This window comes from Taudactylus pleione, unplaced genomic scaffold (genome assembly GCF_031769625.1).
Source record: "Taudactylus pleione unplaced genomic scaffold, aTauple2 ptg000040l, whole genome shotgun sequence".
NCBI lineage: Eukaryota > Metazoa > Chordata > Amphibia > Anura > Myobatrachidae > Taudactylus > Taudactylus pleione.
This window is the reverse complement of record NW_028284442.1, coordinates 7307749-7332083: the sequence shown is the minus strand read 5'-3', so window position 1 is coordinate 7332083 and position 24335 is coordinate 7307749. Positions and strand designations below refer to the sequence as shown.

The following is a 24335-nucleotide window of genomic DNA, read 5'->3' as shown; positions in this document are numbered from 1 at the left end:
CCTCAAGCAGCCATGTTGGGCTAAATGTAATAGGGTGAGAGTTTAGACAATGTTAGACAAAACTCTCACACTTTTTAAACTTGGCCAATATAACAGAGTCCTAGAACAGGCAAACGCATGTTTTTCAGACTCAAAAAACTCTCATGATTTAAACTCTCATCTAGATGTTTTCCCATTTTGAAAATACAACTCAACCAATGTAATAGTGTGAGAGATTACGGCTAAACTCTCACATTTTCTAAATTTGGCCCAACATGTTTACTATAACATACCTCTCCTGTCTGTGTCGCGTGGCGTAAATATAAAGTCAATGAGAAAAAGAATTTGCTTACAACAAGTCAGTTCTTCAAGTAGAAATTCAAGGTAGAGAATACAGTAACAGCTATCAGAAACTAAATTCACCAATTGACTTCATTAAGATACATTAGTAGTCTATTGTCCTAAAATTAACATTTGAATTATCATTAGAATTCTTTTGGTACAGACTAAGGCTGTCCCTGATAAACTTGACCAAATGGGTGCTTTTTAATGTTGTGCTCACTGCACTGCTATGTTTGAGTATTGAGTACAATCCTAGTGACATTAGTGATTACGTGTCAGGGAGGTGTGAAGTAGTAAGCAATTGTGGCAAGTCTATTAGCAGCTCACTACAAGGCAATTTCCTACTTATCCAGACACCTGTGGGGGGGAGCAGAATGTATGTGAGATTCAGGCTTGTGGAGAAAATTTATGAGCGCATGAAGATATATAATTCCACTGGTAGAAAGTCCTGACTTAAACATTTTATTCAAATTAATGCACATAGGGATCATTAAAACAGTTCAGTATGCTTTGTCACACTATAAACTTTACCTCAAATTGTAAGATTTAGATTACCAATTTGTTCATTAGGGCAGTTGGGATGTAGTTGAGATCCCGGGGCACAGAATGCCGGAGCTCAGCATTCCGGCGATGGAATGCTGACAGGGGTGAGAATGCCGGCACCAGCATCCAGGCACCTGTGATCCCAATGGGTAAGTATGAGGGTCAGGGTTAAGTTTAGGGTTAGGCACTAGGGGGGGTTAGGGTTATGCTGCTGGAGGAGAGGGTTAGGGTTATGCTGCAAAAGGGAGGGTTAGGATTAGGCTGCAGGGAAGGACGGTTAGGGTTAGTCTGCAGGGAGGAAGGGTTAGTGTAGGGGTACTTACCTTTGGACATCGGGATTCTGATTGTTGGGATGCCGCTGTTGGTATTTTGACCGCCAGCATCCCGACCGCCGGGATCCCGATCCCATCCCGAACAGCTAAACAATCTACATTAACAAGTAAAGACTAATTTAACCTAAACTGAAACGTCACAAGAATGGTCGAAATGTGTGTACACACTTCACTTTTGGTCCGATATAGCACCGTCGAATCTGCTGAATATTAAACAGTACACAAGATGTGATCTTCCGTCGCAACCTGTTTTCACTCAACAAATATGATCGAATGGGCAAAATGTTTTGCGTGAAAGGGTCAAAATCGAATGAACGGCCCGACAATTATATAGGTGTGTACCCAGCTTTACAGATGGCTGCTGGGCCAGTACACACAGTATATAATCAACATTTCAAGATTTTTATTATTTTGTTTGATTTGTCACAATCTTTTCCTACGGGTGTAGTAGTCTTTCTTGCTTGAGAATTTAGCATCAGGGAAGTAACTCAGACAAGGTTAATCCTATTAAGTAGTTAGACAGTAGGAAAGCACATAATGAATACAACATTGGCGCTCAATCCTTTACTGGCAATGAGATTCAAAAACTTGTTACGATACCACTAAAATGTCTTTGATGTGTTTTAAAGCAACTGTAAAATGTGCTTGTGCAGCACAAAAGATGTCTCTGTAACAAGCACACAGCATAACACTACAAGAGGTTATATATACTTCTACAGAATTTATAACACTCATATCATTTACTGTATGAAAACAAATGTTGTTGTTGCCTATGGCAACCAATTACACTATAGCTGTAATTTTTGTAGTTCAGTCTAGAAAATGGAAGCAAATATCTGGTTGCTATGGACAGCACCAGCAAGGGCAACCTTTTACACCCTCTCTCTTTCAGATAGCACCACTAAACACATTTAATTGGTAGATACATTATTGTGGATCCAACTACCTGCATTACTGGCAAGAAATAAAATGTATATAGATGCAACACCTTTAATGGGTTCGTACAGTACTACAGTACTACACGTCAGCAAGTTATCCTGACATGACAGGAAACATGACCGTGTTTTGGTTTAGTAAGCCATCAGCAGTAACACATGCCATGTTCTTATGTTTACTACAGATAACTGGTCTTTATAAATATTCTACCTTAGTTATTATGGAAAATGTTTCAACTTTTCATATAATTCTATCAATTAAGTTTATTACTATAATAATGTATTTTGGTTATTAACAACCCACTGATTAAGTGGAAACCACAATCTGTGCATACTATGCATTGAGTGCTGCTGTTCTCCCATGTTCTGGATACAAAGGTAGCAGGGATGCATCTTGCCTTTGGTACACTGTACATTTTGGAGAACTGTTGAGCATTGTTTGCTGTTAAATACATTTTTAAAAACCTGGCCTATGGTAATGTTAATATATTTCTTACCCAATGTTTTTACAACCTCTGAATATTCTGAATCAGTAAATTGTCCTTTAATATTTGTGGCTCGAAATTTAAATCTGTGAAAAAAGATCAAAATGTAAACATTAATTAGTGTATTTTGCAGTGAATGTTTCTCTGGCAGAGCAGATACATGGGCACATGTAAATGAATGTACACGCTTGATTAAAAACAACAGGTATTTTATCATACTGTATAGATATACTTATATATATATGTGTATATATATATATATAAATATATATATATATATATACTGTATTAAGACTCAAGATGATAATTTTAGCCCATTTACTGTTAGTTCAGCCTTATAAGACTCCCCCAGTGTGATTTCTTCTGAAGACAGAGCATCTAAGAAGGTATGGATAGTGAAATAAAAGATAACTAAAAACGTACTACTAGCATACTTACTGAGAGAAGCCCAGAGAGGAGATTCTGTTGACATCTTCGGAGGGCGGGGCCAGACTGTATACGTCATTAGACTCCGCCCCACCACAGGAAAAGGCAGCGATTTGCGGCTCCTCGAGTAGGGGGCAGGGCAAAATTACATCTCGTCCACCTCCCCGAAAATTCCCTGTAAAATCTCCCCATCCCGCCCACTTCACTAGGAAGTGGGCGGGATGAGGGAGATATTGCGGGGGGGTTACCCAAAAAATCGCAACTTTCGGGAGAGTAGGCAAGTTTGACTACTACACATAGGGCCTGATTCAGAGATGTACACTAACCCAATGGTTGGAGGACTGCTCATGTGCAGCCTGGCATCTGCGAGTCCACTCGCAGTGTCTCCCAGCCACAGCCTGACTGACAGGTTGCGCCATCTGGGGCATGTTCCTGGCCACTGTTCTCAGAAACAGGGGCCTGTTGCCTTCATTTTCCAGGATGGATAAGGCCAGGATATGCATCAACGGAGATTCCCTGGCCTTGCAAGTGACTAAGCACCAGTCAGGCTGAGGTAAGCTTCAGCTTATGCAGCCTGGCCCAGGGCCGGCTCTAGGGATGTTCAACCTGAGTGGTCACACAGGGGCGCCACCCATAGAGGGTGCACCCCTCCCCAACATCCCGATTTCAGTGGGACATTACTGTCCCGCTGTTCCACCCGTGGGCCGAAGTGGCTGCGGGTGGTAAAATCGGTTGGTTGGGGACCCCCACTGCCGCAGCTGTGCGGCAGTGCCAGACACTGGAGACTCTGAATGGATGCTGCGCGCATGCATGCGGCATCCATTTAGTGACGGGAGAGGGCTGGGGGAAGCCCAACTAGTGAGGCTCCCCACAGCCTGATAATGTCACATAGGGGGTGTGGTCTGTGGTAATTAGGTCACGCCCCCATTTTTGGTCATACGTCGCTTCGCCCCGCGTGAAGATAGGGCGCGCTGGAGGAGGCCCGGCACAGGGTGCTCTGACCCCTGGAGCCAGCCCTGGCCTGGCCATATGGGCAACCATTGCAACTGATGGTCACGATAGTGATCCGAGACATCTATGGTCGCTGCAGTCAGATCTCTCAGATGCAGCATAGAGGTGACTATTTCCTTCAGACCTCCTGCTGCCTTTATATTTTGTTGGATGGTATTGCACAGCCATCTCTGAATCAGGCTCATAGTATGGAACACATCTTCTTTCCCTCTTGATAACCCATTTCCTTTCTCTAAATCTCTTGTTGTTTTTCTCCTCTCTCATTCATTCTCATTTAAAAGCAAACAAACAAGCTCTCTAAATCATTAAATGACAGCGCATAGAAATGTAATGTTGCGTAACTGTATATTCATTTGGTCATCAATATTGACTTTCAGATTGCACGTATATATCTTAGTTTATGAACCTTTTAATAAATATCCTTTAAAATAGTAGTGATGATGAGGACCTAAAAACATTCAGGGCTTGATTCAGAGCTGCACGCAGTGTCAATGCTGCACACAAGCGCCCAATGTTTTCAGTCTCTGCATACGTCCGTGCCGCATTGCGCATGCGTCCCATTGGCTACTGCAGAAAGACTCAAAATGAATTTGGATGCAGAGAGAGGCAAATTCAGTGGGCATTTGTGGGTGGCAACAGGGGGGTGGGTAGCCAGACTTGCCAAGGGCGTGTCGCGGTCAGTGACTGTGCTTTTGCCGCAGGTGCACTGACATCGGTGGCCATGTTCAGCTGGAGGTTCTGCGCCTCCATAGGACCGGTGCAATCTCCAATGGTGCGACTGATGTGCAACCCATGTTGTGTCTTAATGCGCATAGCTGTGGATTCACGCTGCAGCCGTTGGGCATCTCTGTACATACTCCATTGGCCACGACATTAGCATATAGATGAAGTTGCGCTTTGGCAATAGACGCAGTCATGCCTGCTATACCAGGCACCTCTGAATCAGGCCCTCAGTGTATAATTTATTAGTTCTATATATAAATTACGTAAGCATTAAAGTTACTAAAGATAGTACTAAGCAGACCTTTTATGTAAGCGATAAGTGCCTATTTTAACTTAAAGTCCTAAAATTATTCACAATAGTCCCAATTGTCAGGGCAATGGATTTAGGATAATGTGACAACTTCCCCACTGCTAGTTGACAAAGAACCAATTCATGTCTGGTTTTAAGCATTGCTGTGACACAACTGTATGTATTGGTTGTCGCAGACTTTGCACATGCTGTGATGTTTGACACAAAGAGATATGGCAGTGCTGGGCTGGTTGGTGATGCTCCTGCAGTTATGGATGCTTATTTAATAGACCACTCCCTTCTATTTCTATAGCATCACTAGTCATCACCGGTAATTTGCTTTATTTCAGAATTCATCCGGAAACCAAAGTTTCTCAGTTACTGATCAGACTCCAATGCTTGCACCATCTGTTACAGATGTGGGGAGCCTAAAATCTTACCCTGGGTTTGAAGTATTCACACTAGTAAAAGCTCTTTGAAGGACTTGATGACAGCTACTTGCAATCTATGCAGTGCCATTATGTGAAGAAGTGGGATGCCTTCCCCCGCCATGTACACCTCAGTAGTGTGCAGAGGATACCCACGTGCAAGGTTGATATGGGCTCAGTGGCAAGTGCATAGAGCTATGTCTCCATTGGAATGGCTACTGCTCCTCAAACTACCCAGCCACCCCACTACTCTATAGGAGAACTGAACATGCAGAAGCTTCTGTGCCAAGCCCTGCACCTGTTTCCACTTGATCAGAGAGGTATACATAATTTACCCGCTGAGCAACTTTAAAATTGGTGTACCAGATTGCCAAGCTTTGAACAGAGAATTCTGTGGCATCAACTAAATGCCAGTGATTGCAATCAGAGCAAAGGACTCATTGTAGAACTCTCTACTCTGTCAATCAGTCAGTCAAAGATAAAAAAGATTAGGCGCATTGCACAGGACCTGAAATGACTTTGTGTCGGAGCACACATGGCACATACTAATGCTTCTAACTACAACTTTCACTCCCTTTTGTGCTGGCCTCTGTGTGAGGTAGAGAAAGCAGCAAAGGGGTAGTGTTCTCACAGCTGGTGGCAGCAATCCAGGTGCATATTATGGGCCACATGTACACTGGGAACCACAAGTTAAGTACTAGTGATATACGCAATATTTTGTATTTGGGGAGGGCATCAGCTTGTGCATAATTATTATATTTCAACAAAAAGCTAAATGATTGCTCTAGCAGGAATAACCTTGGTAAAGGACTTCTAACACCACAATTAAACTTTCTATCAAATGTGGTCGCATCATCAGCTGGACACAGCAGTTTACAAATGTTTTCCATCACTTAGTATTGCATTCTTCCCAAATATTGGTCACTGGTGATTTCCCCTTGCTGTATCATAGGGAAGTAGAATTCTATCTAATTGGAAGAAGAAATATATATGAGCTGATGTAGTGACAAATTATTAAGCATTTGTAAGGTCACTCCTTGCTCAATATGGTCTGATAAAATGGGCACTGATCTCCAGTGACATTGACCATATCTTTTACGGTCTTGGCAAGTACCCAAGAATGTCTATACCAGTGGTTCCCAAACTGTGCGCCGAGGCACCCTGGGGTGCCTCCGGATACTTGCAGGGGTGCCTCAGGTTGTTGGTCCAGCACCAAGTCAAAATATTTATGATCAATGTAATGTAAATATGTGGACAAGCAGAAGCGCAAACCTGTCCATCACCACATAACTGAGCCTAAGAATAACAGGTCAGCACAATTTATTTCACTTTACCACTTCACTACATTTTTTTCTGAATTTCTCAATAACAAACTTTTGGCTTAGGGGTGCCTTGAAAACAATGCTGTTACTCTAGGGTGCCGTGATTTTAAAAGTTTGGGAACCACTGGCCTATAATATTAGGTACACTATACGCAAAACATAAACCTAGTAGCAACTTTCTAGTACTGAGTAGGACCATACTTTGCCACCAGAACAGCTTGAAATCTTCAAGCTGGTTCATGTTAACCTATAAGCAGTGTGGAATTGCTGCAGATTTTTTCGACTGCACAATCTCCCATAATACCATATACCAAAGACGCTCCAATAACAATGGTAGGCTGTGGCGTTTTAGGAATGCTCAAATGCTATTAAGGGGCCTAATATATGCCAAAAACACATTTCCCATTACATTACGACAGCAGCCTGAATTGTTGAGGAAGACTGGATGGATGCATAGATTTGTGCTGTTTATGCCACATTTTTACTCTACCATAATATTTAAGTTACTTTCCTTCTTGGTGCTGCACAAGCCATAATGTCCCAAAATGACAAAGCTTCAACAAGCTTTAAAGGCTTAATTTCGAAAACTATTCATTAGAATGGTAATCGGGTGAAACTTCAGTCTCATACCAGTTAACAACATGTACATCAATGCCGTCAGCAACGACAAGGTTAGATGCACAATTTATTACTCAAACTACAGTCTGAATTAGCAGGCACATTTCTCCTTAAGAAGACTACAATAGTTTTCCATATGCTAGATTAGGTTCAATGTTCCAAGCTTTGTTGCCTGGACTGAATCTTTCTGTACACACTATAACTTATTATGCTGAAAAGTGTGAATTATTAGCTATTCGTTATGAAGAGCCTTATTACAATTATAGAGCTCATAGACTTTGCCCTAATACACTGCAGGAAAAATTAGTGTCTGTGTGGCCGTAAGCTTCTTTTATAATGCTATAAATATGTGACATTAGTTGATGCTTGACGATTGGTTCCTTTACTAAATCTGCACCGTGATTGACCTGATTCGCAAATGGGAGTTAATTATTTGTCAACATTTTGCAATACCAGGAAAGACTCGCTTGCAAATCTCTAACATTAGGCGAAATCAATTTGCCCACCTCAATGAAAAGCAGTATTTTTGTTAAGGCAAGTTAGGTGGAAAAATAAGACAGAATGTGTAGTTACATGCAAAATATGTGTGGATATAGTTTAAGAATGGAGGGCTAACATAAATATGTACATACAGTGTCTAATTGTAAATATGGCATTGAGCAAAGAAGACTTTTTTTTACGATGACTGTAGCTTTACTAGAAAGTGGAATGAAAAACTAGCATGGTACAGGTAACTCTCTAAATTATATCATAATATCAAATATCACATTTGGTGAAGATGCTACAAAATACTGAATATTTATTAGAGCTGCTGCTTAACCTACTGCCTTAATCATCATATATTTCTCTGCTAGTGCTGTGTCACTAAAAGTCATTGAAATACCAGAATATTAATGACTAGGTGGGATGTACTAAGCCCTGGAAGTTATAAATTGGAGTGTGATAAACTACCAAACAATCAGCTCCTAACTGTCATTTTTCAAACACATTTTTCAAACACATGTATCATGACAGTTAGGAGCTGATTGGCTGGTAGTTTATCACTTTCTAGAGCTTAGTACATCTCCCTCCTACAGTGCAATTGTCTGCATTAAGCTGTGCTTACTTTTGTATGGCTTTGCACCCTTGAGATCATTCTGTACATGTGGGACTAGAATATCCAATGCCTACAGAGAGGTTACACGTGGCTGGTCGCCCAGGAAGAACAACATTATATATGGACAGAATAGCCAGATACAGGCAACTGTATCCATAAATGACCAGTGTATATGTAGATTTTTGTTGTAAAAAATATGTGAGAGTAACAGGAAAATAAATTGGGTTCTTGCCGTGATATAATATGCAAGTCTTACATTTACCTCCAAAATTCAATACATACAAACCATCCACAAAAGACATTGTTCATAACACTTTTTAAAATAAGCAGCTGTGAAAGTAACCATGCATATTATCTCGGGTTGCCTACAGTCTTGTTACACAGGTCATCACATGCATAAATTAGATGTAGGTAAAAATAATAATAATCTTTCATTGTGTCAGATAAATGTGATATACATACAAGTACTGTTTTCTTGGCTTCAGAGGTCCATTGCAGAATTTGTCTTTATTGTCCTGTAGCACACAGGTATTGTCAGCGCCAATGACATATACTTCCTGTTTGCTGAAGAAGCGGTTTGTTCCATCTGGACATGACGGATTTGGAAAACCTTCATTTGTAAAATATGGTCTTGGTTTTTGGAAAAAGGCTTCGTGCCACTTGGTGATATTCCCATCGTGTTGAGCTGTAATGCATAACACAGGAGTGTCAGATGAATTCATTAAATAAATAACTGAATGCACCAAGAGAATATTGTAATAATTTACAAAACTATGTTACTTACACTGGGAGAGATTTGACACGTGCTAAAATATTCTACTTCTCCCTACAGTGAGACACCACTTTGGTGGTCCCTGTGTTATTTTATGGGCCTTCCTTATTCTAAATGATAGAACTGCAGTAATATATTACTTTGTAAAACAACAACTAAGAGAGAATCTACCGTTCATTTTTCAAGTAAAAATATTTGGTGTTCAGAGATGTTTTTACATGCGAAATACTAATATTATTATTATTGCATTTGTTTGTGGTTGGTTTAAGTATTTTACATCAGAAACAATAATAAATTATATTAAAGGGTTTCCACATTCAGACACATTTAATATAATACAGTAAAGAAGTTAAAGAAGTTAAAATGTATCCAAATAAGGTGATGGTAAAATGTCCAGACACATTTTATACATCCAATCACACAGGTGCAATTCTACGAAGGTGATAAACTCCTTTAAATTCACGATAGCGAATTATGCAGCAAGCACTACATATACAGTATAAACACACTGTGTGTATATATATATATATATATATATATATATCTGTAATATAAACAAATGCAGTATGTACAATATATACACGTTACAGTATACACACGCGCACACACAATTCCACATTAGTCAACAATAAAAGAGAGTTCATTATAACAGGGTATTAAATATTACCCGTGGACATCACATTAGCCAAGAATGTCAGAGATGTTTGTTTTTCAAATTCACAATATTTTGGGTAGAAATCACTGGGGAGTTAGGTTCTCAGTTACAGTTTGTCTTAAAGCCGTGACTTGTATGTCTCAAAGGTGGTGAAGAGGTTAAGTTTAAGTTTATAGAGCTTAACAGTTTTATGCCAGAGTTTATTATTTGCAAAGAGAATCAATTTATTTGTTCTAGAGACCAGTACATGATATGTTAATAGTTAGGTTTATATATATGTATATATATATATATATATATGTGTGTATGTGTATATATATATATATATATATATACATTTGTATAGTTTTTATTTATATTGTACTATAAATTACATAGTTTTAATTTTTGTCATTGAGTCTTCCCCTTTAATTCAGCTATTTAATCTAATGATAAGGTAGTCTAACTATTACATTGCCTGCATCTTCAAATATTTATTTCCATAGAAGTGCTGGCTTATACCTATCTGTATTCAGTATATCTGCTCGTACATTAAAAACTTTCTGAAATCTGGTGGATGGTCATCTCTAGAGAATGGCTAATTTTACATGTTCATAAAAAAGTCTTTATAATAATAATAATAATAATAATAATAATAATAATAATAATAATAATAGTATAACAACAGCATACATATAATAATATTCTAATAGTTGAGAAGGCAGTTTCTTTATACAGTATGCTCCAATTTTGTCTTTCCCTGGAGCCATTATCAATAAAGTTTTTCTGGTATTATTCACTGTGCTCTATTTTTGTACTGTAGTGTAGACCAAGAGCCTATATGTTTGCACTTTTTCAGGTCAATTTATCAATAATTTTTTTTTTTTAAAGTTTCAGTGGTAAGCATAGGCACCATTTCTTCTGTGAATGCGTAACCCAGCATTCCTGGGTCCCACATGTGAACTACACAGGAAACCTGTAAATTTTTTTTTAAAGGTAAAAAGTACAAAGTAAGCACAAAGAATAATTTCTATATAATGCTTTATTTTAATAAAGCTATTTTTGCCTGCTACGGGACTTGATAGCCATACATCAATACAAACATTTTGACTTTTCTCTTATTGATTAATAGACCACCAAGTCTGAGAAGCACAATTCTATGCATTGAAAATAATTGACGACAGTGCCTAAATTGCAGGCTCTTTTGTATTTTTTTTTCTTTAAAGAAATGTTCTTTAAATACTAAACAATTGGCAAGAACCTATTAGTTTACTGTACTCTAGCTATGATCCTTTGCATTAGAGCAGTGGTGTCAAACTTGCGGCTCTCTAGCTGCAGTCAGGCTTGGACTGGGCTGCCAGGGAATCGGGTATTTCCCTGGTGGGCGCTACTGCAATGTGGCCATGCCCCTTTCTGCGAGGAGGCGAAGCTTAGCGCACCGCGATCGGGAGTGTTGGGGAGGGGGTTTCTAGCAATTTTTTTTTTAAAGATCAGCAGCAGCACTGCTGCTGTCTCTATCAAGTTTTGCTAGGCGGGCTCTAACAACAAGCCACCCGACAACACTCTGAGCAGGGAGCTAAGTTACATGGGGCTGAGCAGGGGGCGGGGCTAAACGGGACTTTACATGGGTGGGGCTAAACAGGGGCGGAGTACACGGGACTAGAGAGATTGGGAAATGGTGCTATCAGAGAGGGAGATGGAAAGAAGCTGCTGCACAGCTGAGTCTGGCCCACCCAGAGACAGAACTCTGCTGCTTGTAAGGTTTGTGTCATCTGTCCTTGTGTGTGTGACCTGCATGTGAGCTTCCTTTGTGAATGCTGGGGAAGAATCAGGGGTTGTCTGTGTGTGTGTGTCAGGGAGTGGTGGGGGTTGAAGTAGTGGGAGAAGCAGATTGGCATACTGGTAGAAGTCTAGGGCATGATGCAGGGGTGTCTTTAGAAAGGAGGGGGCCCATGTGCGTCCCCCGTCACGGGCCCCCTCCTCTCACCCCGGCAGCCAACTTACGTGGCTGGCCGGCCACCGCTGAATCAGTAGACTCTGGGCACTAGAGTGTGCCCAGAGTCTACTGCGCATGTGCAGATCGCCGGGGAAATGGTGTGGTTGCCATTTTCCCGGCGATTTCCTCACAGCGCATGCGCAAAACGCCAGTAGAATGGGCATTTTCCGGTGTTTTGAGCAGCACTGGGAGACCAGATGTGGGATCTCGGAGTGGTAAGTTTTGATATTAAGGGTGACAGGTGTGCGGTACGGGCCCACCCTGCACCCATTATAGATACGCCACTGGCAATGATGGAGCCCTGAGGCAGAGTCATATTTACCCCTTGGCCAGGATGACATTCGCATGGGTCTGCCACCAGGGCATAAAATCACTGATATGTGTATTCCATAAGCAACAACACTGCCCACAAAAAAAATTGTGCTGTGTGAAGAAGGCACAGGGAGCTAGGACTTGGAGGGGACACTGATTGTTGCCTGGAAAGGCATGACGTCACTGTGTGCCCAACCGCTGCAGCCAGTGACCGGGAGTCCGGGTCATGCAGAGATCACTCCCAGATAGGCATTAAGTGGTATGGTGCTGCCCGCACGACCATGGCACAGGGTGAGGACCACACAAAATTTTTATCAACACCTTTTGGAAATTGCTGTGTAAATGCATGTTAAGGTGAGCAGGCAGTGGACTCCACCGTACATGGTGTCCTGTCTGCATCCCAGACCATGGTAGACGTGTATTTGGGGAGGAGTGAAGGAGATTGGCAGCTCTGTCACGTGCCCAGTCTCATCTTCTCTTCTTCCTACAGAAACCACAAGACGACAGCAGCAGCGACACCACCAGCACGGGGTGCTGCTAAATCTCTGAGTATACAGCAAATCCTCCTTACGTGCTGCGATAGAAGGTGATCCTCCTCATCACTGTGCGAGAGATGTACTGGCACATACATCACATCATGTGATGTATGTTCCAGTACTGTGGGCTTATTTCCTACTCAATAATTACAGCTATTGTGTAACTATTAGAGCCTCATTTATCAACGAGTTTTATCACTCAAAACGAGTGATAAATGTCACTGTGTGTGATAAATGGTGCTCCAGCCAATCAGCTCCCAACTGTCATTTTTCAAACAGATGACAGTTGGGAGCTGATTGGCTGGAGCACCATTATCATATGCTGCGAGTTTATCACTCCTTTTGAGTGATAGAAATTGTTGATAAATGAGGCCCTATAAGTGCTAGCATGCCAGGCTTATGCTTAGAAGACAGAGGCTGGATAGACAGTCACCAGATCTGGACAATAGACCCCAGTAACGGTGACTTGAACGACACCCTCTGATTGTCCGCACATAACACTCGCTTGTGTGTTTGCCCCATTGCATCTTACTCTGCTGGATCTCTCTTCTGAGTTTACAGGAACACATTACAACCACTCACTGGTGATGCTGGTAGAAATGGTTTGTGGTGGTAGTGGGGTGGGGGGTTTGGGGGGCCGCCAGTCCCTTACTTTGCCAGGGGCACTCAGACCCCTAGATACATCCCTGCTCTGATACATGAGGGGAGCAGTTTGAGGAGTGAGGGCAGCAGTGTGAGGGGAGCTTTGAGAGGCACAAGGGGTAAAATGTGAGGTGTGATGGGGCAGTGTAAAGGTGCCCATCCATTTGTAGATGCGGGGACAACGGCACGATTACGACATCGTAATCATGCTGTCGTCTCCCTAGGGGTAAAGTGCATACACTGAACGTTCAGATGTTCAGTGTATGCACATCAATCATCCCCGAAGATGGGCAATTTGACGACGGTCATCAGGTTGACTGTCATGTTCGGACGATGATAGATGCCTAACCCTAACCCTCCCCCCTAGTGCCTAAACCTAACCTTTCCCTCCCCACACCCTAATCCTAACACCCCCTCTCTGGTGCCTAAACCTAACCTCCCCCTAGTGCCTAAACCTAACCTCTCCCTCCTCGCACCCTAACCCTCCCCCTAGTGTCTAAACCTAACCTCTCCACCCTCACACCCTAATCTTAACACCCCCTCCCTGGTGCCTAAACCTAACCTCCCCCCTAGTGCCTAAACTTAACCTCTCCCTCCCCGCACCCTAATCCAAACCTCCCTCCCTGGTGCCTAACCCTAACCCTCCCCCCTAGTGCCTAAACTTAACCTCTCCCTCCCCGCACCCTAATCCAAACCTCCCTCCCTGGTGCCTAACCCTAACCCTCCCCCCTAGTGCCTAAACCTAACCTTTCCCTCACCACACCCTAATCCTAACACCCCCTCTCTGGTGCCTAAACCTAACCTCCCCCTAGTGCCTAAACCTAACCTCTCCCTCCTCGCACCCTAACCCTCCCCCTAGTGCCTAAACCTAACCTCTCCCTCCCTGCACCCTAATCCTAACACCCCCTCCCTGGAGCCTAAACCTAACCTCTCCCTCCTCGCACCCTAAACCCTCCCCCTAGTGCCTAAACCTAACCTCTCCACCCTTGCACCCTAATCTTAACACCCCCTCCCTGGTGCCTAAACCTAACCTCCCCCTAGTGCCTAAACCTAAACTCTCCCTCCCCGCACCCTAATCCTAACACCCCCTCCCTGATGCCTAATCTAACCTCCCCCTAGTGCCTAAACCTAACCTCTCCCTCCCCTTACCCTAATCTTAACACCCCCTCCTTGGTGCCTAAACCTAACCTCCCCCCTAGTGCCTAAACCTAATCTCTCCCTCCCAGCACCCTAATCCTAACCCTCCCTCCCTGGTGACTAACCCTAACCCTCCCCCCTAGTGTCTAAACCTAACCTTTCCCCCCCCGCACCCTAATCCTAACACCCTCTCCCTGATGCCTAAACCTAACCTCCCCTAGTGCCTAAACCTAACCTCTCCCTCCTCGCACCCGAAACCCTCCCCCTAGTGCCTAAACCTAACCTCTCCACCATCGCACCCTAATCTTAACACCCCCTCCCTGCTGCCTAAACCTAACCTCCCCCTAGTGCCTAAACCTAATCTCTCCCTCCCCGCACCCTAATCCTAACACCGCCTCCCTGGTGCCTAAACCTAACCTCCCCCCTAGTGCCTAAACCTAACCTCTCCCTCCCCGCACCTTAATCCTAACCCTCCCTCCCTGGTGTCTAACCCTAATCCTCCCCCCTAGTGCCTAAACCTAACCTTTCCCTCACCACAGCCTAATCCTAACACCACCTCTCTGGTGCCTAAACCTAACCTCTCCCTCCTCGCATCCTAACCCTCCCCCTAGTGTCTAAACCTAACCTCTCCACCCTCGCACCCTAATCTTTACAGCCCCTCCCTGGTGCCTAAACCTAACCCTCCCCACTAGTGCCTAAACCTAACCTCTCCCTCCCCGCACCCTAATCCTAACACCCCCTCCCTGGTGCCTAAACCTAACCTCCCCCTAGTGCCTAAACCTAACCTCTCCCTCCTCGCACCCTAACCCTCCCCCTAGTGTCTAAACCTAACCTCTCCACCCTCGCACCCTAATCTTAACACCCCCTCCCTGGTGCCTAAACCTAACCTCCCCCCTAGTGCCTAAACTTAACCTCTCCCTCCCCGCACCCTAATCCAAACCTCCCTCCCTGGTGCCTAACCCTAACCCTCCCCCCTAGTGCCTAAACCTAACCTTTCCCTCACCACACCCTAATCCTAACACCCCCTCTCTGGTGCCTAAACCTAACCTCCCCCTAGTGCCTAAACCTAACCTCTCCCTCCCCGCACCCTAATCCTAACACCGCCTCCCTGGTGCCTAAACCTAACCTCTCCCTCCTCGCACCCTAACCCTCCCCCTAGTGCCTAAACCTAACCTCTCCACCCTCGCACCCTAATCTTAACACCCCCTCCCTGGTGCCTAAACCTAACCTCCCCCCTAGTGCCTAAACCTAATCACTCCCTCCCTGCACCCTAATCCTAACACCCCCTCCCTGGTGCCTAAACCTAACCTCCACCCTAGTGCCTAAACTTAACCTCTCCCTCCCCGCACCCTAATCCTAACCCTCCCTCACTGGTGCCTAACCCTAACCCTCCCCCCTAGTGCCTAAACCTAACCTTTCCCTCACCACACCCTAATCCTAACACCCCCTCTCTGGTGCCTAAACCTAAACTCCCCCTAGTGCCTAAACCTAACCTCTCCCTCCTCGCACCCTAACCCTCCCCCTAGTGCCTAAACCTAACCTCTCCACCCTCGCACCCTAATCTTAACACCCCCTCCCTGGTGCCTAAACCTAACCTCTCCCTCCCTGCACCCTAATCCTAACACCCCCTCCCTGGTGCCTAAACCTAACCTCCCCCTAGTGCCTAAACCTAACCTCTCCACCCTCGCACCCTAATCTTAACACCCCCTCCCTGGTGCCTAAACCTAATCTCCCCCCCAGTGCATAAACCTAACCTCTCCCTCCCCGCACCCTAATCCTAACACCCCCTCCCTGGTGCCTAAACCTAACCTCCCCCCTAGTGCCTAAACCTAACCTCTCCCTCCCCGCACCCTAATCCTAACCCTCCCAAGTGCCTAACCCTCCCCCTAGTACCTAATCCCGCTACCTAACCTTAACCTCCCCCCTAACACCCCGATACTTACCTTAGGGATGCCAGTGATCAAGATACTGGCGCTGGGCTCCTGACCTGTCGGGATTTCGGCGCCGGTATTCAGACTGTCGGCATCCAGTACGCCGGGATGCTGACTACATCGCCTCTTACTGTTCCGTATACACTATGGGGATTCATGTTTTTCATGATTTTCAAGCCTCTAGTAGATAGCGAGCATCATATCTGGAGTCTGTCCACAATAAGATGTAAAAGAAGTAGCCCAGTGACACACAAAGGGGTTTATAAATATATATCTATTAGTTGCAATGAGCCGGTATTCCTTGCTTATATTACTTGATAGCAACCTGGTGCCCTCCACATAAACCCTTAGAATAAGGAAATAAGTAACATAGGGCCTGATTCAGCACAGATCGCAACTACAAAAGCTCGCGCAGATAGACGGTGTACTGTGCATGCGTATGCATCACAGTGTGTGTGCGCGAAGGCAGCTCTGCGATTGCATTGCGATTACGCAGACCCATTTCTGAATGAGTGACAGGCTGTGAGCGTTTGGGGTGGTGATGGGGTGGGGGGCAGAGAAATGCAGGCGTGCCTGGCTGTTTGAACGCTGTTACAGGGCTGTACATAAATTAGCCACTGCAACGGCATACGCAGCTTGAGTACTCACTGCGTGCAGAAAGCAAGTTATTAGTAAGGTCTGACCTGCTATAATTGTGTATGAGGCTCTGATGGTACTCAGTGTTACCGATGTTTCCGCTGGATTGCAAGGTATTACGAATGTGAGAAAGGGGAAGTGGGCGTCTTTATGTTGGCCTGCGACGGCATAGCGATTGCAAACTTTAGCATACTTTCACAGCAGAACTGCTGAATCAGGCCCATAGTCTCTCCTAGGGCGGCACTTGGGTCGACTTAACAAATAATTCACAGTCATCTTGTTAAATATCAACGTTTCAGAATCTGTTTACTTAGTTCTTTTGTCTGTATCCTATTGATATTCAACAAGATGACTATGTAAATTATTTGATAAGTCGGTCCGTGTGCACCCCAAGAGAGTATATATATATTTGGCCATCCAACAATGTATTTTTTGGATGGCCATGCCCATTCAGTTGACAACACCAACAAAGTAGGTGGTCACACCCCTTCAGCAGGCCCCTACCATTGCAATCCCCTGGTGGGCCCTTCGTGCCCCAGTCCGACACTGGCTGCAGTGGAACTACACATCCCAGCATACACTGCCACAGTTTTGCTATTTGAGGATGCTAAAATGCTGGGATATGTAGTCACACAGCAGCTGGAGGGCCGCAAGTTTGACACCCCTGCATTAGAATGATTCAAATGCATTACAATGATTTCAGTGGTGGACATGTATATTATTGAGGGGGGGGGGGGAGTCTAGACTGCACACCCTAATAGTAATGAAAACTGCTATCATGCTGAGATTTTAAAGTAATATACACAAGAAAAGAAATTGCAGAGGCACTATGCCATCATTACAGTTTACATTTTTAAATTTAAATGTATTTTGTAATTAGATATAATTTCAGAGGTAGTTAGCAAACATAAAAAGTGATAGAAAAATTTATATAGAATTATATAGAAATTTATTAAAAATTCTTATATCACTTTTTATGTTTACTTATTATTCATGTGTTTTTTCACATATATTTTTTACCTTTATTATTATTTACAACACTTATTAGCTACCTTCACACGTCTGATACTTTATAACACTTCACTGTCACTCTTTTATTCGTGTGATGTCCTGGGGAGGTCTTTGGCTGGGCTGTCTATTGGGGTGCCCAGCACCCCAGATGTGAACCCCAGAGAGTTAGGGACCTGCTCGATGAGGTGACCTGGACACTGGTGGGCAGGCCGTATCATTGGCCACTGATATGCTAACTACCTCTGAAATTATATCTAATTTCAAAATATATTTAAATTTAAACTGTAATGATCGCATAGTGCATCTACAATTTATTTTCTTGTGTATATTACTTTAACATCCCAGAATGATAGCACCTTTCATTACTATTAGGGTGTGCAGTCTAGAGCCCCCCCCCATATTCTATTCTATATTATGTGTATTTATACACACATCTGAATCCAATCCAAAGTAAGTCCTATTTATATTTATATAGTGTCAGTTTATTTGGGGTGAGCGTTTGGGCGTGGGGCCCCCTGAGCTCTTCTGGCTGGCCTCTTCAGGGCATCACCACTTAATACAGATAGTCACTTTTTATATCACTTTTTATGTTTGTTTATTATTCATGTATTTTTTCACATATATTTTTTACCTTTATTATTATTTCCAACACTTATTAGCTACCTTCACACGCCTGATACTTTATAACACTTCACTGTCACTCTTTTGTTGTGTGATGCCCTGGGGAGGTCTTTGGCTGGGCTGTCTTTTGGGGTGCCCTGCACCCCAGATGTGAACCCCAGAGTGTTAGGGACCTGCTCAATGAGGTGACCTGGATGCTGGTGGGCAGGCTCGTATCATCGGCCATTGATATGTTAACTACCTCTGAAATTATATATAATTACAAAATACATTTAACTTTAAACTGTAATGATCTCATAGGGCATCTGAACTCACTGATTTTATGTGTTATCAGCCTTGATCTTTGTACCTCTGCGTTGGTGTTGGGATGAGAGATGCAATCTGCTGTCAGTTGCTGTCTTTCAAATTGTTGTCTGTACTCTAATTTGTTGGTCAATTTGGGTTGTAATCTGCTCATCATTTGGTCTGTGGTGGTCAGCATGTTACAGTATTTGGGCTGACATCTTATGGCATTTAGATGGTGGTCTGCCTGATGATTAGACTAGAATTTGCTGGTAATATAGATTGTATTATGCTGGTCTTTTATCTGGACTCTGAGCATTTATTTTGGATGCATAATGAACTAGACAGTGAGGCTATATAAACTTGTGATCATTGCACTTTGGACAGCTCAGTAAAATGAAAAGATATATACCCACTAATCGGCTCAGTCACAGCTGAACAATGAGCATGTTTTGCAGCTGTTTCTGCTGTCCCTATGTATTGGCAATGAATGGTGCTGAAGAAAGCCCTAATCATCTTCCTGTACTATGTCACCATATATACTGTTCATCAAACATAAGTGTCACTGACCTAAAGCTCAAGGTATATTTTGCTTCATTTTTTTCTTCTTTCTAGGTCAGTATCTCAGTATTATTTTAGTACAATGGTGATACAGCAGGGTGTCAGCTAACATGAGGTCAGCAGGGTTTGAAAACAGACAGATTACTTTGGTTGGAAATTTAAAAGATGATTGTCGAACAGGATAGAAATCTAATCCAACCCCTAAATTAACACTTGGAGGTTTAAGTCACCTCAGCACAGGAGAGGTCACTGCTCCTATGCTCTCAGTATAGCCTGTAAAATTAATAATAGTGATCTCAAAGATAAAAACTGGCAGTAATAAGCAGGACAGTAGTGTAAGATAGAGACATGGGAAATGACCAGCATCAGGGTATTGCTTCTGGTCCTTATTGCCTAGTTGTTAGGTACATCGTACAGTTATCACCTGTGTCTCATTGTTCTTCTACCTGGCTAAGAAAACACATTTGCCTGAGGCAATTATTGTTGCCTTGTGCTCCCATTCCCAGGTTGTCAGTAAAATACAATCTAAGTCAGCAGAACCATCTTGGTTTCAGTTTGAAATATAGCTGCAATCGAGTGGGGCAGCATTGGGATTCTCAATCCTAGAACACATTTGTATGGTCAGCAGGCAATGTAGCATTGTTGGAAGGTCCTTGTGTGCCTTCCTTTGACCTCTTTTGACTATCAAGCAGGAGGAGACCTGGGCTTTGGAAGACTTTCCATGCTTAATGTGGGCTGGTTGCAGTTACGTCTTTTGTGTAGATGGATGAAAGTATCTAAAGAACATCAAAGGGTGGACAACATGGTATAGTTGTGGTACTATATACGCATTTGAATCTGTGCACATACTCAGAGGTGATGGTCTTTGTGTAATGCCCACCTCATATATAAATCCTAGGCGCATTATATATGGCAGGAAAGTGCCTATATATGCACACATACAGTGTACCAATGTCGTTCAAATACACCCCCAGTGTCCATTTACTCTCATTATTTCTACTTTTAAAGCTATAAATAAAGGAGGCTCCATGAACAGTATGTTAGGATTAAAATAGAAAAGTTTTGATTAATTAGGAAGAGACTCTAAAAGTACAGAAGGCAGGATGAGGTTTTTACATTTGTTTGCATGTGTATTTCTGTGACAGCCTGCAGTCCAGCAAATTGCACAGATGCACCTTCAAAAACCAGACTGGTGACATGCACCTGTGCACTTGTGGAGACAAAATCTGCACTGCTCGTCCACATCTTCTTAGTCACCTGGTTAATAAATGCCCACTAATATGTGTTTATCTGTATACCTTTTAGACATTTGGCGTTTATTAAATTTAAGAAAGCATTTTCTTTTTGGTGCTCTGTATATTTTAATGGTCACACTAGTGCATTTCTAACGTGATTACATCTGTCATTGTTAGCTAGCAGCTGGCGACATCTGGAGCTTATGGCTTCCAAATATCAAGCATCTGCCTACACTCTGAACAGCATAAAAACATGACTGAAAAGTGCAATCACAAAACTCATGGTATTATGGTAGAATATTGTAAATGTCAGGTTTCTGTCTGCATGACATATATATTTAAGAACATACAGAGTAAGACACTTTTTACCTCCCATTTCTGAAACAAGAATCTGGATTTTTTTTATTGGTCCGTTGACGTCACTGAAGTAGCATATCGGCATTTTAATGGTAATAGTGGTTGAGGTAGCCATGACACTACCGGTAGAGTCATAAATGGGCAGTGGTTTCAATATAGGACGTGGTGGTTCTAAATAAAGCAAAACACATAATGAGAGGAAATAAATATTTTTGGGAAAATAATTTATTCACATGATTACTCCAGTAATGTTGCTAATGTTTTTCGGTTATTGTATGGAATATTGTATATTGCACATATGTATAACTGGAAATATAACAAGATGAATTTTTAAGCTATTCAATATTTAAATCATCCTCAGAATTGCCTAGATGCATGCCTGTAGATAGATACATTTTCAAAAGGCTATAGAGATAATTCAGTTTTGGTAAAAGTGAAAGCCATACGTAAATTTGCACTTACGGTACATCTGATGTGTATACGCAGCATTTTGGAGTGATCACTTTTGCTGTACAGCTTGATTAGTTATGTATCAATATTTTATTAAAACTATAGTGTTTCATCTACATTTTGATAAATGTTATTAGAGCTGAAGTGATTGTTTCTAAATTGCAACTATGAGCCGTATTCAATTTGAGCGGACCCGCGATACTTTCTCGCCTCCCGGTCTTTTCGGCTACCTCGCCTGTTTTGCAGGAATAAAAGTATCGCGCACGTGCCCGCGTATCCCCGTATTCAATTTGAAAGCAGGCGAAAACGGGACCCGGCGAAACTTAAACAAGCGGAAAGTACTGTCAGATTTGGGGAAATCAACCTGACAGCCCCCAAAAGATGCTCTGACATGGGGGTTAGCTATGGTTACCCCCGATTTGGCTTGCTGAATGTAACTGGCATTTTTAAATGGGCTCAATAGCTGCTAAATAGCGTTTTTGTATAAGTGGTGCAGAATAGTATTCAGGAGGTTTTTTTGCAGAAAATAACTTATCTTAGCAAATTTGGGGTACTTGAAAATGGGGGCCAGCATATTTTAAAGTTGGTAAAGTTAAGTTTAAAAACACGTGAAAAATCCACCTGCCGCAAGCCCCTGCAATGAAAAAAACACCTGGGGCATACTTGGGGACCCCCCCAGAGTCAAGTTCGCTAGTTTTTAACCTTGTCCCCCAACATTTTTTTTTTCGCCCCCAAATTCAAAGTGATTTTTTGGGGTGTTCTTTTACATTTTTTTGACACAGTTTACCTTTGGGGGACTGTCTGAAGGCTGTATGGAGGTTCCAACAACGTTGCACCCCAAACCCCAATTCTGCACTTTTTTCTGCCTGCTATTCATAGGCGAAACTTTTTTGCCTATTACATTGCATTGACTTTCCGCCTAGGCAGAAAGTTTTTAAAATTGAATATGGCGATACTTTACCGCCTGGCGAATTGACGTCATCGGCGAAAAGTTTCTGCCAAAAACACGCAAAAAACGGCTTTTCTCCTCAAATTGAATACGGGCCTATACCTGATTACATTTACATTTGGTTTGTGGTATTTATGTAGTAGACATGTATCTGGAAGCACTGAATTGTATGAGTAACCTTTAATATTACCTTTTACATCAGTGGTAATTCTCATCAGAATTTTTGGTCCAGCTCCTGCACCGTTTACAGCATAGATCTGCATTATTTATATAAAATATAGACATTTATAACATTGATTCAGGCCAAATACATGCAATACAACAATTTATGTAATCATTTTATGTCTTATATATATTTTTATATCTTATAAGAAGGTGTTTGCATAAAGAGTTATGTAATTATTATTTAGCTGGAATGTCACTGAGGCTAGAAAACTGCCACCACAAGTAGAGTTTCCTGAACTAAAGCAGATTCCAATTAGCTGGTGCATCAGATGTTGACTCTGAATACTCACTTATAGGTATTTATGACACATTCTGTGTCAACCCAAGGATTAAAACAAGACATCCAATTTTGTCAATGTGAGGGCTCTATAAAGTGCAATTTGCAATCGATTGTGTATAAAAATCGTTCCCTTTTTGCTTTCACACTAGTTGATACTTCTTTTGTGAACCACACTGGTTTTCATTTCCATTTGCGTTTCCTAACCTTTTTGATACAAAAGGTCTGTTGCTTTTAGTATTGCACTTTTTAACTTTTCCCACCTCTCCTGCACTCCTTCCAAGCTCCCCCAATCTAATCACTTACACATTTCCCCATCTCTGCAAAGTCAGCCTTCCTAAAATCTAACACCTTTGTTTTTGCGTGGTATGAGTCGGTTTCTGTCTTTATACCAAACCACACTGTTTGATGGTCACTTGATCCTAGGTTCTCACCCATATTTACATCAGATATTCTGTCATCATTGTATGTATTAAGGGTGATTCAGAGCCGGACGCTATTTGCGGACGGTCGTTCAGGAAAAGGGGTGGCTATTCAAATGAACCGTTCGCTCTTTGCGGTCTGTTGACGCCTCCATGTCTGAACGAGCGAACAAAACTTGCGGTCATTTTTTGTATAATTACGCCCCCTGGCCGCTCGCATCCTACGTCATGTCCGCTATTTATTAGATTAATCGAGTACATCGACCAGCGTATGAGCTGCTTGCTATTCTTGTGGTTGGTTTTTCCTACCACAATCTTGCGAGCAGTTCTGACTATAAAATAACCCAGTGACGTGGTTAATGATGCTGCTGTATTAATTATGCACACCCATAAAACACCCGTTTTGACCTTTAAGCACGCCTGCGTTCGGATCTCCACTCCCCGTTTTCTAGCACCTTCCTCTGTTACCACCCACATACGCCTCCTCCTGTCACTCAAAATAGCAGGCATTCGCTATTTAGCGAACAAACGATTTTCAGCCGCACTGACTGGTTCGCGCATGCGTATTAAAATCCGTACGCATGCGCAGTTCGGCAAACATCGCTCGGAATGAACGAGCGGACGCTTACGAGCGGCTCTGAATCAGGCCCTAAGTCTAATATTGTGTCTTTGCGAATGGGCTACCTCACCAATTGCCTGAGGGATGCAAGAAGTTTAGAAAGTCCCCACTTCTAGTGGGACTTGCAAAATACTCCCAGTTTCTATGAATCAGTGACTTGGATGAATAAGTGACCAATATTAGCAGTAATATTTTAATGAC

The 24335-nt window shown here is 42.7% G+C and overlaps 1 protein-coding gene across 1 annotated transcript in view; it reads right to left on the bottom strand.

Annotated features, from left to right (window-relative positions):
• The window catches only part of PTPRQ (protein tyrosine phosphatase receptor type Q), a 388123-nt gene that overhangs the window by 36179 nt on the left and 327609 nt on the right, over positions 1-24335 (bottom strand). The window contains exons 48-51 of the mRNA XM_088455386.1: positions 22782-22848; positions 21205-21363; positions 8992-9214; positions 2629-2702 (exon numbers count right to left, since the gene is read on the bottom strand). Of these exons, the coding sequence (XP_088311512.1) occupies positions 2629-2702; positions 8992-9214; positions 21205-21363; positions 22782-22848 (523 nt within the window). The remainder of the gene's footprint in view (positions 1-2628; positions 2703-8991; positions 9215-21204; positions 21364-22781; positions 22849-24335) is intronic.